Source organism: Amphiura filiformis, chromosome 19 (genome assembly GCF_039555335.1).
Source record: "Amphiura filiformis chromosome 19, Afil_fr2py, whole genome shotgun sequence".
NCBI classification, from domain to species: Eukaryota; Metazoa; Echinodermata; class Ophiuroidea; order Amphilepidida; family Amphiuridae; genus Amphiura; species Amphiura filiformis.
The window spans coordinates 8,460,566-8,479,011 of NC_092646.1; the positions used below are offsets into that span (position 1 = coordinate 8,460,566).

Here is an 18,446-nt window from a genome sequence, read left to right on the forward strand (position 1 = left end):
CGGAAGGATGTATTAATTTGATTATTATGCATATCTCTATTTCTCTGTTTGCTTTGTACTTTTTCCTGGTTGTTGGATACTGTAAAATTGAAAATCTTCGTAGTACAATAATTTTTGTGCTTTTCATGCTCAATACTGCGAAAATACAGTGCGCACATTTTATGTATAGATCTATGGATGATAACTCTAAAATAATAATAATAATAATTGCAAATTTAAAAACAAGCGAAACGGTTCAAAATCAACATTTACACATGTAAAAATAACCACTTTTACAGAAAAGATATATCTTACACTTCCAACAATACATTTCTTCCATTTTAATATTCTGCTATCTAGTCAACATGGATTGATAAAAAAGTGACAAAAAGTACCTCAATGAACAGAGCACATCCAGATCTTGTAAAATTTTTTCTATTTCTTGACTATCGACCCATTTTATCAAGTCTATTCTCAACATGAAAACAAATGGAACCTGGGATAAGTTTCCTTTGCTATAACGAGGTGATGCATCATGTTACAAAGGATTCTGGGAAGGGTAAGATATCTTCTGTGGTATATATAGGCCTATACCAAACAAAAAATAATAGATTACTTCATCACATGTCTACTTTAGTTGTAATTTGAGTCGCCTTTTATAGAGTTATCCTTCCTGCTAGATGAACCACAATGATATGAATTGGATGCTATTTTTGCTTCTTAATTTAGAAGAAAACATATTGTTGTGAAATGTGAATAATTGTGAGGGATTTCCAAGATGAACTATAATGATATAAATTTGAGCTACTTTGCCTCAAATTTATTTTAGTTTTATTTTGAACCTTTTTTGCTGTGATTTTAAAATAATTGTGATTTAATGATCTGAATTTGGTGGTTTTTGCTTCAAATTTCAGTGTTTTTTTAGAAAATAAATGATGGCTTGAACAATTTGTTGCTGTGAATAAGTTGAGTGATTTTTATAGATGAACCAGTCTATGATATGAATTTGTGATCTATTTTGCTTCAAATTTGAGCGTTGTCAACTTTTTTTGATGTGAATAAATTGAATGATTTTAAAAAAGAACCATAATGATATGAATTTGTGATCTATTTTGCTTCAAATTTGAGCAACATTATTTTATTTAAAGAAGGCATACATTGTAGCTCAAAGTGATCTTCTTTTTTGTTTTTGCTGCAAATAAATTAAGTGATTTTTAAAGAAGAAACATAATGATATGAATTTCAGATCTATTTTGCTTGAAATTTCAACGACATTATTTTAGGAAAATATCATTCATTGGAGCTTAAACATTTTTTTATTACGAATAAATTGAGTGATTTTTAAAAATGAACCATAAATGATATGAATTTAAGATCTATTTTGCTTTAAATTTTAGCAACATTATTTTAGAAAAAAGTTAGAGCTTGAACATTTTTTGCTGCTGAATAAATTGAGTGATATAAAGAGGAATCATAATGATATGAATTTGTGCTATTTTTGCTTCAAATGTCAGCACTTGTTATTTTTAACTCAAGTCTTTTTTTATCGCAATCTCTGACTCACACTGCCATTGGGGCAATCAATTTTAAGCTGTGAGTAATTATGAGGGTTTTAATCCGTCAGAGATGACTGGGAAAATCAATTGACTGTGAAAATATTTTGCTGGCAAATGTTGCGGATTGCGGATGTGAAAATGCTAAGTTAAAAAAAAAATTGTGACAAATAAATATGATGAAATATAAGATTTTAATTGAAACTCTTCAGTGTCACTGAAATGTTTGTTGATGATTTTACTTTTAAAAAAAATTGATTGACAAATGTTTCAGATTGCGAATGTTAAAATATCAAATTCAATTTTTTAAGCTTTAAAATACATTTTGTTGTGTAAAATAAGATTGAATCAGCTCACTGAAATGTTTGTCAATGATTTTGTTTTTATTTAAAAAATCTTTTTTAAAAATTTCAGATTATCGATGTTGCTTCAGAAGTTCAGATGTTGCTGTGAAATATAAACTATGAAAAATGAAATTTTAATTATAGTCCACTGAAATGTTTGGTGACAAAAATTTCAGTGACATTTTACGTCATATTTTGCATGAATGGTGACACTTAGGACATGTGTGAGCGTAATGTTACGGTCTATGTACTTTAGCATGGTGGTTTATCTGTCGAAAATTTGAATTTTAAGGTATTATATTTTCAGAAATTTGATTTTCAGAATTCACTGATAATTTTCAAGTGATACAAATGTGGATAAAACATGTAAAGAATAAGGGACCATTCACAAATACTTGTTAGTGCCTGGTGCAAAAAAAGGGGGGCCCTGAAAAAATGACCACAAATTTTCCTGGGAAAATTGAGTTTTTATGCTTTTCTATGGGGTTGACCCATAATTTTCATGTCAAAAGGGGGGGCTGACATTTTGAGGTCTGTAAAGGGGTGGGGCTGAAAATTTTTGTGATGAATTTTTTTTGCATCAGGCCCCCCTAACAAGTGTTTGTGAATGGTCCCTTATTGTATAAATTTTCAGTGTTACCAGTTTACAGTTTAGTATTTAAATTGACTCATTGTACTCAGTTACAGGGTCTGCATTATGCAATTTTATTTGTGTAGCAAAAATGCTCACCAAGTCAGTTAAGGTATTATTTGGGGTTGGAAGAATCAAGTTTCATATTTTGATGGGAGAAGGGAGGGGGAAATTTTGCCCAAGATTGGGGGCATGGGGAAATATCCCCCCTGCCACTTTGTGAAAATATCTTGCTGTTAAATAATACCGTTCCCATTTATAATTACTCGCATCCCATGATCCCAATATCGGGAAGTCATACATAGTAGTACAGACATGGATGTAATAAATTTATTGAATGAGTCTAGCTCATCTGACTTTCCATGTCATAATATCCCCAGCCCAAATTAGTGTTGCCAATACTGGTCAAAATAGCCCAAGTGGGAGACATTCTCCATTTTTTAGGTTCACTTCACCTACATGAACAATGTAGATTATTTTATTTCAACATCATGGAAAAAAGGGTTAATGCTAATTGCAAGTTGCACTTTTTGTGGGTTTTGTAGCCCATGAGGTAAGTAGCGTTAGGTGGTAGAGTGGTGTTGGACCCCATGCTTTTTGGAGTAATTTCTGGCAACACTAACCACCGGTGGATCAACCACATGGGTGTTCAGATATAATCCATGAAAAGACTTGGACTTATTGGAAAATAATATAGTGAATAAAGTTTGTGGATCGTTTATAATTAGTACGAATGGGACGAAAGTTGCGCAGATTTATGCCCACACTTGTTTGTTTGGATATAAACAGAGTGATTGAAGGGGCAAGTTTCATGGGAATTAATATGGTATGTTTGACGTACACTGTACATGTGTATGGCATGTGAATGAACTACATGTATGAAATGATGTAGCACTCTGGATGTAGCATGATTCTCGCTTTGTTATTTATTGTTTTATTTTTTTTAATTGTAAATAATTTGATTATTTTTGTTTTTGTTGAAAGCTCTAATGACTGAAAGTTCTTAGTCATCCAGTAGTTGTAAAAAGAATTTTGGAAATAAATCTAAAAGTACTGCAACTTACTTTTTACAACTTTGCTATGTTTCGTCTGGAACTATGGTATTGCAGCAGACTATTAAAACTAAAGTCTTCATCTGAATCTGAAGATTCCACTGATCCCACTGATAAGGACTCCTCTGGGCTGGCCAGTACGCAGGGGGTGCGGCCACACCTCCCCAAATTTGCAAAAGTGTACAAAAAGTTCCAAAATTATTTTTTATGCTTTTTTGGTAAAAAAAGTCCCAATTTTTTTTTGAAGAAAGTCCACTTTTCACAAAATCGCACCCCCCCTCTGGGAAAAAAGTCTACTTTTTCAAAATCAGCACCCGCCCAAAAATTTCCTGCGTACGGGCCTGCCTCTGGGGAAAGATTCAATCCTACGCATGTTAGGACCTGAAGTGCCAGGTAGTTTCAATCTCACTACTAAAACTAGACTTATTAGTGGTTCAAGCATGTTGATCATGTGCATCTCATCCAATTGTCAATGTTTACTATGTTTTTAGTGAAATGTTGTCAGATTTCACCAAAATTGTGATCCTCAATTTTTGTCAAAGCCCCAATTTTAACATTTTAACAGCTGAATCAGCAACTTTCGTGTAAAAATTCATGATTTTTATTCCACAAGAGAGTATAATTATATAGCAGATCAAGCTGCACATGAAAACCAAAAAAGACTAAATGCATGGTATTCAATCAACAGACTGAAAGATGTAAGAACTGCAGGTGGAACCAGTTTGGAAGTTGTGAAAGACTTGAAATATCTTGAAAGCAGCACTTGAGCAGGACATCAGAACAAATGCACTGGCACAGATAGCCCGAGGTACTCACACCTCCTCACTACGATTTCCACTGGCCTTCTCCGTACAAAGGTCTGAAGCTCCTGGGCCTATCTGATCCATACAGGGTACACAGTATCAAATTTTAAAACAGAATATCACTTCTTACCATTCCTCATATGACGATAAGACTTAAACAAAACATATTTTGTGCATGTGTGAAAATTTTGGATACATTTGAAGGTGTAAAAATGACCAAATTTGTGACCGTATCGATCGTCACCATAACAAAAATTAATGTCTCATAGAGATAACACGGTCATGACGGTGGCGAGGAAATTGCATTTTTTTGGCTGTGAAATGCTGATTTGATGAAGAAAAAAGATGCAGGAAGCCTTCATAGTGTTATTTTGAAGGATAATATCACTACATGTAAACTGAATGTGTGAGTACTTTATGAATGCAGGGTGAACCTTTGAAACTGCGACATGAGTTCAGTGAGGCGGTGCCCCGCTTTTTGCAATAGTACGGAAGTCATGGCCCTACTGTGAGGAAGGAGCAGCTAGGGCCATGATGTGTCAGGCTATGGCACAGAGGACATGTATAAAAGTTTATGGAATCCATATGAGATGAGACACACTATAACAAAGATATTGAAATTCCATGTCTCACAGAATTTGACAAAATACCATTGAAGCATGTTGAAGAGAACCCTCAAATTCCATGTCTCACAGAATTTGACAAAATACCATTGAAGCATGTTGAAGAGAACCCTCTGTTGGTCAAACTCAGAGAGGAAATCATTGAACTGAGCACTCAGGATGTTGTACATGTAGCTAGGAGCTCGTTGTACATACTAGACAAGCAATAACATATAAAAATCCGGCCAGGAGTCGCTTTGTGTCAATGAAAAACAATTTACCAGGAGTCACTTTACTAACTACACATTCATTTAGATTAGTAAAAACTTGTGTCTAAATTCATGAATTGAATTTATTAGTTTAGTTACAGTTAGTGAGTTTTCCCATTGAAGTTTCAAATTAAGCATTACCTTTTCCCTTTGAATGCAATTCATCAAAGTTCATCTGCAGTCCAGTGAGTAAATAAAAATATGACAAAATAGCTATGACAATAAGCTTATTGTCAAAAACAACAAGCAAAGTTGATATACTGTACTAGGAAAATTATTTGGTCTAATGACCTGGAAATAATAGAATAGATTCTTCAGCTTTCTTCAGTGTTTACTGTAGTGATTTGATGCTAAATAACCTGATTTGCCATTTTAAAGCTTTAACCTTAACCCTGAATGGCTTTTTGGCAACTGGTGTATGGCATGGAAAGAAGGGAGGAATAAAGAGAGTAAACAAAAGAAGTTGTTTGCTCTGGTTGGGATGCGAACCCGTGACCCCTCGCATGCCAAGCACTAGGCTGCCGACACTTAGCCACGGCACGGGTCTTACGCTGGCTGGGCCAGCGAATCCGTAACCATTATATCATTTAGGGCGGCCGATTGCATCATCACGTCCCAGGGTCAGAATTTTGGCGTGAATCAGATAATCGATTCTCGCAAAGATTCTCGTAAACAGATTTGCGTGAATCAAAGTTGATACTCGCAAATGTTTGTAGTTTGCAGAACTTTACACAAAAGTTGATTTGCGAGAATCAAATGATTCCTGTCAATCTATTCTGCAAGAATCGATTGATTCTCACACTGTGAAACGAAATTCTGACCCTGCATCCCATGGGATGCATGCACGCGGAGTGAAGTTGCATTCATATTTTTTTATTTTCTTCAAATGATCTTTGGTATGATTTTTGATGTAAACATGAGCTAAGTACTGTAGAGTCATTTGTGTCAATTGGTTTCCAGTTCTTACATTACACCGATATTCAATATGCACTTGGGAAATCTATGTCAAAATATTTTGTTGGAATGTCAATTTTGCCGGGGGTCACTCCCATTGTGGCCTGTACACCATCCGCGATAATGAAAACGCGTAAAAGGGTAGTTTTTCATGGATAAGCACGATCTGCGAGTAACACGTTTAGGGTGTCAAAAGCGTGAAATATTGGAAAAAGGGTAGCAAAATTGCAATTGCTAATACGCGGATATGAAATTTAGGGTATGAAATTAGATGCAAGGAATAAAATCCCTGTTTAGGGTATTGTTTTAGCCAAGGGTTTTAAATCCTTGTTATCTTGATGGGACCTTGAGTACTGGTACATGAACATACATTATAACATACATTTGAAATGATATATGTTGCAATGGCACCGGTGCAGGTCTTTTAAGATATGATAAACTCATTTTGGTAAAATGGAGTTGGGCCCTTCTTCCACTCAGGTATTCAATTGCATCACCTTAAACTTTTGGTATGGTTAGTGCTTACTTAGCTAAACATAACCTTTGTACCATTTTCCGAGCTGTTGATTTGAGGTCAAAAGATTTATACAGGTTTCATTGAGTGGTGCTTTTGTTTATGTTCTAGCATGATCTGATCCACTCTGACAATAGTTGGAAATTTTGAATTTGATATTCCATAATTGCCAACACTGTCTTCGTCCGATCAGAAAATATAACATGACTCATTGCAAACACTAAAGTATTTGTCATCTCATCTCAATGAAATATTTTGTTTGCAGATTTGTAATGGATCAGTTCTACTTCTTGGGGAAGATTGTTCTGTGCAAAATTTGACCTGGTTTTGAAATACCTGATCTAAGGGACTGTTCACAAACACTTGTTAGGGGGGCTGATGCAAAAGGGGGGGTCCTGAAACGTTTTGACCCTCCTAAGGGGAGGGGCTGATGACCACAAATTTTCCTGGGAAAATTGAGTTTATATGATTTTCTATGGGGTTGACCCATAATTTTCATGTCAAAAAGGGGGCCCTGAAATTTTGAGGTCTGTAAAGGGGGTGGGGGCAGCAAAAAAAATTTTGTGATGAAAATTTTTTGCATCAGGCACAGCTAACAAGTGTTTGTGAACAGTCCCTAAGTAAAGACTAGATCTAAAGACTGTGTAGGCATTACACCAGTAGTAGAAAAAGAAGTTTATTTAGAGAATAAACCAGTGTTCTTAATTAACCGGTTAATTGTAAATGGCGGTTAATTAACCGGTTAATTAACGTTAATTAACCGGTAAGATTGGTTAATTATGGTTGGAAAATATATAAATCCGAGCTCGGAATTCATTATGCCATCATACTGAAGAACATTGTGCAAGCATTTAACATGAGCAGATTGGTTGAAACAACCCTGGGCAAAAATGGTATAATCTGCTCAGTGCTCACTCTCCTCAGTCTCCTGTACTTGTGCAACAGGTGGGGTGGCGTTCTGCCTGGTTGAATGTGTACATGTATGGGGATGTGCCACGGTTTTGGGATACCTTTTCAGCAATTTTGGTATATCTATGGGTCATATGAATTTGTAAGCGCTCTTTAGCAATGTCATATTTCATTGAACCGTATAACAAAACAGGCAAAAATAGTAACTTTTTGCACAAGATTTAGAGAATTGGCCATTGTATGACATAAAATTTGAAAAATATTGTAAGGAACACTTGAAGTTTTGATTTTTAAAATCTACATTTTGGTCAAAAGATGTGCTTGGATAGGTAGTTTTCAGCAGATTTACAACATTCGCCTTGCTATAACATTGAATTGCGTTAGGCCCTTCGCACTTAATTATTAGTTTCCTGTTAAAGATTTTGAAAAAGGGACGAGGTGACTTTTAATTATTAATTATCTTTTATTTTCTTTATTTGGTTTGAACTATTACAAGCAACTATTGACTAGAGCGGGCATTTAATTATTTCGCAACAATATTTGATTTTATAAATAAGTGAAGGTGGAGTTGTATTCAAAATACAGAAACAATTAGAAACAAAAATAAAATAATTACCGTAATTATTTTAATGAGATTTTCAATTTTGACGCGGCGGTAAACATGAAACTAATAATCAAGTGCGAAGGGCCTTATCTGTTGACCTAATGGGGGAAAAAAAAAAAAAAGTACAATTTTAATATTGCAAATCCAATTTTTTTGGGGAGAGAATTCATGCATTTTGGAAAAAAAAGCGCAAATTGCGCGTATTTTGCTCTCAAAAAAATCGCACATTTTCCCTATGCTTATCTATGGGTGGGTTTTGAGTGGAGACCAATGCCCCTAAAAGTGCCCAATTAGAGCAAATTTGGGTGCTTTTTGTGAAATATTGGTACACTGATAACAGCAAAGAGTAGGTATAGAGAAAGTCAGCATCCAAAAGTCTGCATGGCAAATCCCCGTACCAAATTTGTCAAATAACCCCCCCCCATGGATTTGTACATGTGCTCATGCCTCATAGACCATGATATAGTCTGCATATGGTCTATGATGTGCTGTATGACACTCTAGGACTAGAGAACAAGAAGAAGAATACTATTTTAATATTTCCAGTGAATGAAGTGATATTAAAATGTCAAAACTTAAAAAAGCATCACAATTATTCAAAATTCATAATTAACCTATTTTACCACCGGTTAAATATGATGTGGTTAATTAACCGGTTAATTAACCGGTAAGATTGAGGTTAATTAACCGACTAAGAACACTGGAATAAACTATAGGAATTTTTGTTTTTACTATCCTCTACCATGTGATAGACGACAGGCAGGTCCAATATTTTGAGTAGTGGATGCCGGTGCATTTGAACTAATTTGCACAACATTTTGGCTTCTAAATGTTATATTACCAGGCAGCATGTGCAGCACGTGACTTACATTGTAGACCCAGGCACACACTCCTTACTATTATTTTTTTGTCATCGTGACTTAATGGTGAGAGCAGGGGTGTAGCCAGCTTTCTTGGTCAGAGGGGGCAAAATAAATTTTTGGGGGCACAGATGAAAAAAAATTGCAGTTGCATCATACAATACATTTTTTACAGAGACTGTAATCTTTGCACTTCCAAATTTATGGCTTTATTGTGACGATGAAAATCATATTTTTGCCCATGATCGGGATAAAGTGGAGCACGGTGGCCGAGCGGAACGGGCTAGGGCTCATAATCAGAAGGTTGCGGGTTCGAGCCCGGCGACGCCATCGTGTTGTGCCCTTGAGTAAGGCACTTTATCTCGATTACTCCTCTCCACCCAGGTGTATAATGGGGAGCTGTTATGAATACTGTCCATTGAGCGCCGCCTAAAGGTATGAGCATGCCTTGGGCATTGTATGGCAGCTGACATATTCTAATGACGGCGGAATAAATGTAAAGCGCTTTGGTACATGTTCACATGTGAAAGGCGCTGTATAAATACCAACATTTATTTTTATTTATAAAAGGGTTTTTCTATTTCTATTTTACACTATTTTGGCCCCGTTTTTCCCTTTCCCCTTCAGATTTTCTCTTTCATTTTTTTGTCAGAGGGCACTTTTTTCTTTTTTTTTTGTCAGGGGGGCACTCTGCCACCCACTCACGCTACTGGGTGAGAGTGTTCACACGGCCAGTACCTCATCATGATGTCATCACTTCTGGAAGTTTTGGTTATACACACACCACAGTTACTAAGTCCATTGAGTTAAACATGATACAACAATAAAATGCGTACACACAAGTCACACATGTAATTTTTAAAAATTTATTTATTTATTTATTTATAACAATAGGCTAGAAAGCCTGGACAAACCCAATAGTGAAATCACTAAATTAAAGGGATGCCCATTACATCAAAAACAAAAACAAAATAAAAAAATACATAATTAGGACAAGGACAGGTGGAATGGAGAAATAAAAGGAGACCAAGCGAAATTGCTGCACGAGGTGGAGACAAACAGTAGATTTAAAGGCTGGTAGGGAGGTGCTTTTGACAACATTCTCAGGCAGGTAGTTCCACAAGGTGGGAACATATGGGTAAAAAGACCTTTGGCACAGTGTGAGCCTTCGGAAAGGTGTATCAAGAGAGAGGCTATTGAGATTGCGGAGAGTTGTCTTGGGGTGGGGCTTGAATGGGTTGGGAGAAGAGCAGAGGTGGTTGAGGATCTTAAAAAGATGGCTAAGGGTAGCAATTACGACATGATCATGTTACAATCGGGCCCACCCAATGATGGAAATGAGCACCGAGCATGTATAATCTGTTTCACCTCAAGTTTGGTTGTGACGTCAATGCTTTTACGCAATTGCACCGCAAGCGTGCGCACCTAAACGTGGGCATGTACACTCAGTGCGTTTAAGTTCACGCACACGATTCAATACTGCGGTGAGAGCGAAATATGCACGTACGTCACTGCCAAACTTGAGGTGAACCAAATTATAGGGCTACACAAGAAGGAGCTGGGAATCAGGTTGGTCACTACATGTACTTACTGATGCTTGACTGATGTGTGACTGCAATGCTTGACTGGTTGGTTGGGATTTTGCCATGGCCCTAAACTAGAGCTACCTAAACTAGAGCTGCCTATATTATTACTTACGCTAGCTTTACTGGATTAATTGGAATTTGTAACCTGCAAAATGAAATAGTAAGACCTTTAATATAATGGTCCCTTGATATTCAGGCTTATTTGAGTGTTAGTTTGTTGTCAATTGTGAACAAAATAATTGGATTTTAAGTAAATATTTTGATTTGTGTTATAAAATTTAAGCTTTAACTGCTGGGCTTTTGCTGCCTATAGTCAAGTAAAGCCAATTAGGTATCAATGTCCGCATGCACATAGTGGCAAAACTTTCATTTTTAAAATTAAATTAAATAAGGACCAGGGTTCAGTTCCCAGTAAAAGCAAAACTCAGGTTCAAATTATCCACTCTCTCCATTACAGCATGAATGAAATGTGCCATTGCAGGGGGAGATGCAGTGGATTACAAAGATCTCACAGCCAGTTCTGATCAGGGTGATGCTTGGCTTTTCAAACATCCTTAATTAACCTGCCCTTCCCATCATGTGAGAACAAACTTTTAAAACTAAAAATCTAACAATGAATGATACACCCAGGTTTTAACATCTATAAGAAAGAAGAAATCAAGGAAAAAAATGTCATCCGACCTTTGAGATTGAATTGTATCATCCTTCTTTTTCTAATAACATTCATATCAATTTGGACCTAAAACCAGCCGTCCCAATTTCTTGATGATCGCCCCAAGACCTTACTACGGGCCCTGTAAAAATCACTTCACACAATCTAGCTGGCCACTATTGCAAATCATAATTAAACCAGTTCAAGCGTCGCTAGGTACCTTTTTTTGTACAAGGTACACTTTCTAAATCATGCAAAGACATCAGTGTTGTGGTGACACAGTGTCGTCCATACATGGTAAATAATGTAGCCAAGGGTCAGTATATCGTATATAATGTAGCCGTGGGGCAGGTGAAAACTCTGTAGTATTGCAAATTGTTTTTACCGAAGAGGGAAGTGGGATTTGACTGTCCAGTGGACGAGGTGGACAGAGTCATAAATGGATGGATGTGAATAACATATCCTGTGAAAATAGCTATAATAATCTCTGCAATCGCATGGAACAACTCAGCGTTTCGCCGCGTTGATGGTATCTACCGTGTTATATCGGGCTGCATCTCAAAACCAGTGGTGTAGCATCATAGAGGCCGGGGTACGTCCCCCTCCAATTGATTGCAAAATTGACAAAATCCCATAGGGAATTTGCTAAAAATTAGGTTTAGGGTGTGTGCACATCCGTGTTTTCAGGGATGTAATTAAGTTTTCAACTAGATACCAGATACAAAATAAATTTCAGATTTTCAGTATTTTTCCAGTATTTCTGCATTTTCTGTTTACACCCTAATTTATTTACCACACATCTTGTATTATCTTCGTCATGAGAGCAAAGTAAAGTGACAAATTGCATCTTCCTTCCAACATATTCAATTATTTCAAAATATTTGTTTGTTTTATTCAGTCGCCATCCATTTCCAAATCCTTAATTTAGTCAAACTCCTGAAGCATAACCAGCACCGTCTGGCAGTACCCAATCTGTGCAGAGCACTATTCAGTTCAGCCAGTGGCTGCTCATAAATTGTTAACAAGTGGGAAGAGGCGAGTTGCTCCTGCTCATCGACGATGCTTACCAGTTAAATTTTGTCATGCTACAGTACTTAAAAATCCAGAGAAAATTAAAGAAGTAAAGTGATAAATTATAGCCCTTTCAATTTAGTATAAAATTTGAATAAAATAAGCACAATTTTTTCATGCTGTTTAAATGTTAAGTTGAATTATTATAAAGTCGCAACTTTGATTGCTCTTGATTCGGAGCATTAACAGTTTCCGTCGCATGCAATATCTTGATCAAGACATCTAGCTAGCTATGGTTAGGTTAGAATCCAGCTCTCTCACTGTATAGTCAATTTTCAAGGCTATGTGCTTGTATCATTTCCCTTGGAACTTCCCGGTCAGATAGAGTCCTTGTTAGGGACCATCCTCTACACCATACCAGTCAACGTTCTGGACTCACTCGTTAGGAAATGGTTGAGCTATCAACAAGTGCGTAAGGTAACATATTATCACCGGTAGGATGGATTTTATGATACGTGCCTTACCTAAGGGGAAATCTCAGCTACACTATGTGAGTATGTGCAGTGAACGACATCAAAAATACACCATGCGATGTACACTATATGCTAGACATCTATTAGCTTTTAAAGTTCAATTTCAGTTTTTAATGATTTGAATCTTATGCTTCCTAAACGTCACAGTTGATGTGCAAACAGCTAGTGGAAGCAATTAAGAGTGGTGTAACAGGTCTTTAGTGTCCAGTTGTCGATTAGGGATTGAAAATATGGTAGCTAGGGGAACGTGTTTGTTGTTATGTAATATCAGACTGTCATGTTGCGTATGTTGTGGTTTTTGTGTGGGCGGTACATGTTAGCATTTTAGAACTGGGGGTTGCGCCATTGACTAGAGACGAGAATCTATGAAGTGTTTATTCTTCTCATTAAAGCTAATATTTATGCTGACGTTGTGTGAATAATGGGTTAATGCGAGTGTGTTGTATACTGCAGGGTGTTTCATTTGATATGTGATGGTTTACTTGCATTGATGCAGAACATTAGTAATAAGTCAGCGAGGCGTCTCAAGATGTGCGCCTTTAGCCCCCTCTATGCTGTAACTGTCATGCAATTTAAGAAAATGCAATAAGCATGAAAGAAAATGTTTTACTTGAATGGAAGCAGAAAAATACCAACAAGTGAGGAATCTCAAGATGTGTGTGTAAATTGTAGTTTAATCCTCTCTACATTGTGTGCTTCCAGTGTTGTGCAATTGTTTTTGCAGGTATCTTTTTAGATAAATAAGAAAATATGATGTTTTGCTGAAAGCAGAAATATACTACAAGTGAGGAGTCTCAAGCCCTGTCATGTTAATACATTTTTTAAAACCCATCTAATGCTAATCTATAGCTGTGATAACTCAAGTGTTTGTAGGCAACATCTTTCGAAGACAAGCATAAAATGATTATTCCAACTTTATCAGTGGTTTGAATCAGAGTGAGTCCAAATACATTTTAAGTTAGTGATTTTTGCAGTTCTTCGGTGCAACACAATGACTTGGCTGTGTTTGAGTATTCTTAATTTAACTGATAATTTTGCAGGGATAGAACTGTCAGCAAGCAAGTGAAAACTAAGCAAGTGAAATTTTTCATGGTACATTACTTTTCGCGCTTTTTGCGCTCAAGGCAGCTACCGTGAAAATAAAAACAAAGAAAATTTAAAATCTTGAATTTAAAAACAAGTGAAATGGTTAAAAAATCAGCAAAGCGCAACACACAAAAATAACCACTTTTACAAAATGGCTTTAAAACACTAGCAGCATATGTTCGCACATCTACGTGTATTGTATGACACTAACATAAGTGCCAAAATCATTTTACAAAATTCTGGAGGATGAGCAAGTCACTGATACAGGTATTGAGTTTTAAGGCATGCGAATGCGATCCCACACATCTCACACCTTAAATCACCTGTCCGAATGCAATTGATAGCACACTCAATTCCTAAACTTCTTGTAAAACCGAAGTTAAGCACATAGCACACCTGACTGCCCGCCTTAAGGGGTCGAGCTGTATTGTCTCAAATATCTCCGAAATGGGAGAAAACTGCAATGTTTGCTGTGAAATTTTGCCTAGCAATATCTATCTCAGGTGCAAAATTTATGGTGCACATGAAAGATTGAAGTCTTTAGATTAATATTTTAGCAATCTTAATATTATTAGTTGATAGGAAATTCTTCAAATATGCCTGTACATATAATATGACGCATAACAGCCCATGCAGTTTTTTATAGGTGAACTCTTTTCGAGCAGTCCGTGTTGGACGATGACCCTATCTTTTGCTGAGGTATTTACAGGACCTTGAAATAAGAATTATGATAGATATTTGTGACTTCGAATGCGACGAAGGCATGTTCAAGCTTCGTCAACATACAAACTTCTACCTGATTTTACAGTCTCGTCGACCACTGTCTGGCGCATGTTATTTTGTTACTCTAAATTCAACAAAATTCCAATTTTTTAGGCAAAAAGACTTCTGGAGATACCATCCTGCATGTCCGTGTTCGATTTATGGTAATACAATTAACCAATTTTGAAATATCAATATTTTCAGATTCACGGAAGCCATATTTTGTACATTTTCGACAGTAACGAGTTAACGCCAATTTTGGTAGGGGGCCTACAAGTTTGTCAGTTTTGCCGAAGTTATTTATCCGGTTAACTAACGAATATCAAGGTTCATAGGCGAGCTAATAGCGCTATGTTATTATATTACTTTTACTTACGATCTTCATAATGATTCCATTTGAGAACGAATATAACTCCTTATAGGTCTTCAACTTTGTCTTCACACGACTAGCCATATTTTATGGAGTGTTGCCAGGCAAGTCAAAAGCAAATTGGGACAAATCGGCACTAAATATGGCTCGTAACTACATCAACATATCACCCAAATGTCCATGTTATTTAGGGTACAATGTTAATGTAAATACATTGTAATATACAATTTTAAAACATTCTTGAAAATGTTCTAACATGCGTATGCGCGATTCTTTCTCCCGTTTGAGTTTTAATGTATACCTAGTATAAGATATTGACAGTCAATTCATAAGAAGCCCAAAGTTAATACTAACACTGCAGCGCTGGCAATACGACCAATTCTGTAAAACGATATGACAAGAATCGTTCCGCTTGATTTATCAGGTCTATAAAGGTGACAAAGGAACAGGTCTCTAGTTTGATTCCACAACCATTCAAACCGATCTCATGTTTTATTGTATTATCATGTATTAAAATGAGGATGGCTATGTCATAAATGGACCGGAACAATATAACCGTATACTACCACCTGTGTTGAAGGACAGTTCTGAGATACAGGGTGTTCCAGAATGATCTATACCGTGTTTGAAAAATTAATCAACAGTGTATTTAATTTTAGTACCGGTACATGGAATACAATAGAGAGCTTATGAATGCGTTACTTTAACTTTAACTTTAGCGTCTAGAGGATTACAGAGATTATGTATTCAAAACCACCTTGGTTTTGAATACATAATCCTCTATAATCCTCTAGACGTTAAAGTTAAAGTTAAAGTAACGTCATTTCATAAGTTTCTAATGACATAAATGTCACCTACTTATTGTGTTACTTTCATTTCAAAAACTTGATTCGTTTTGGCGTGATATTGATATTCTTAAAACTGGACAAAAATTGCACGTGTGTAACTTACAGCACAGGCTTCATAAGCACCAGACATTGACCTGCTTTATCACTATCGCCCAGACGTAGATGTACTTTGCAATATAGTGTAGAAATCATTCAGTTGTCAAAGGAGATACACCAAATTTGGCACAAATGTAGAGCTTGAAACACTGAATAATTCTTAATATTGATTTAAGTGACCTTTTTCATGTGTTTTCAATATTAGTCCCGATATTTGTGCTGAATTTAAAAAAAAAATTTACGATCAATTTTACGCCAAAAATGTAATTCTTATAGAGGGTATAACTTGTTTAAGAAAAACTTGCTGCAAATGTAATCTTCACCTTTTCCTAGTTGTGTGTTTGCCAATAGGGACATAAATACATGCTGTGGCACAAGGACGAATCTTCTCTATAATATTTTTATAATAGGCCCCTAAATCAATCTCTGCCGGCATTTCAAATGATGAAACTCATACACATAATAATTATTTTCGAAACTGCCGCCTAAAGACTACACATGCAGTATTAGGTCAATCAAGCTTAACAAATCCTTTATACCTTGCATGCTAGTAATCGATAGATCATAACAAAATTAGCTGCAAAACTTTTTCCAAATAACTTTGTGCTGAACGGTTATTCATTATTTTCATAATAGATTGTATTGTCAAAACTTAAACTTCACCATTGTACGCAATATTCTGTAATTTATTTTAGAAACATTCGATCTTTAAAATCTTAAATTACCAAGAAAGCTAAATATATGTAATATTTAGAACTCAAAACAATACGACTGATAACAATGCTACCTACAAAATTCAACTTTCCCAGTATGGATCTTTCTGGGACACCCATGCAGCTTAAGATGACAGCGAGACAGGTTTCTCTAGATCGATTACACGGCCATTCATACCTATTACCTGTTTTAGGGAACAAACCAAAAAATCGATATCGTCTTATAAACGAAACCAGTTTCGTTTAAGGGGTAGGGGTAAAAATACTCGATTACGTTTGTACAAAAACATCGGTCTGAAGAATGTGTCATTATTATTATTATGTCAAAATTTCCAACATTTCATTATTACGTTTCTGGCATGGAGGGAGGGGGTCGGCTGAGAAACGAAACTAGTTACGTTTATTGGACGCCATCGATCTTTTGGTTTGTTCCTTATTGTAACCTTATAGAAGCCATACTTTTCACGCCGTACTGATTACCCTCTGTACGGAATGTTACATCACAATCTTGATCGACTTGACAACAGGCACACCCCGGTACAAATAATTGTAAATGGTGGAAAGTCGATTTATGACAAAATGATTAAAAAGTGATACTTTTAGGTATTATTCTGTTAGTTTCTGTTTGGCAAATCATAAATACTCACGTGTTTTGGTCAAAATGGCAATAATCTTTTTTCTACCCCTACCCACCTGAAATAGCTAAACACAACCCTTAAGAAGTGCAATTTGTAGCACGCCTGTTATTTTCCAAATTCAACCTCTGTGAATAGGCCTTTAAATTAAGGTAGCATCTGCACTGGAGAGGATATCCTGGCATTGGCATTGAACTGTATTGATGGAACCACTGATTATTTACTTTTTGTCCTTACCTGTTCTCATACACACCGCTTACTGCAGTATCACCATTGCATCCAAAGTGTTGTACTTTTGAAGCAGTGTCATTTTTGTCAGCGTATTTGAGCGTATCTATTTTTAAACATTTTTGTAGAGCTGTAAATGCAGGATGGATATTAAAGATCAGATGAACTTATACAAGGATGACGTGTAGCAAAATGAAGATCAAGTCATCAGGAAATTTACATAAATTGAATTTTGCTACTCGACGTTGTAGTACAATGTAGAAGAAGAAGAAGGAACATAATAAGCAGTTGTAGCTTGAATTTACCTCTGATCATTGTAGCAAAAAGTTGGTAGTACTTATAAAGATAATAAAATGAAAAACAATGATTTGACCATCTGTGAGCTCAAAATCAGCTTTTGTAAGTCTGAAAGAAATAAATGTTTTGGTTGTTGTCCCTTCCTGCCTCAGTTTCTTGAATTTGTCAGATTTTTTTTTTCTTTTAGATTTTTCAAGAAATATAAGACTTTCAAATGCTTAGGAAAACGTAATACTTATAATTAAGTTTATTGGAGAACGTGGAATAAGGATCACTTCCAAGTCTTTTTGTGGTACCTTGGGGATTTATCTCTCAAAATCTTAGAAAAAAGAAAAAGGGCCTCCTTTCCTCAAGCACTTATGGTAAAGACCAAACACTACTAACAATGCTTATTTTACATTGAGAGGAAAACCTCCCTCCCTTCCTCATCAATTCATAAAAATCTTATGGACGAGAACCAAAACATCTAAATTCCAGGTGCACCTGATATTTAATTTAGCCGCAAAGTTTTGCAAGTTTTATGTTGATATTTATCATACAGTACACCCAGTCCCA

General features: G+C 36.0%; 1 protein-coding gene across 1 annotated transcript in view; it reads left to right on the top strand.

Annotated features, from left to right (window-relative positions):
- The first annotated feature begins 3,223 nt into the window (after nt 1-3,223).
- The window catches only part of LOC140140877 (F-BAR domain only protein 2-like), a 107,108-nt gene continuing 91,885 nt past the window's right edge, over nt 3,224-18,446 (top strand). Inside the window, 1 exon segment of the mRNA XM_072162626.1 lies at nt 3,224-3,333. Coding sequence (XP_072018727.1) covers nt 3,241-3,333 — 93 coding nt within the window. The 5' untranslated portion in view covers nt 3,224-3,240.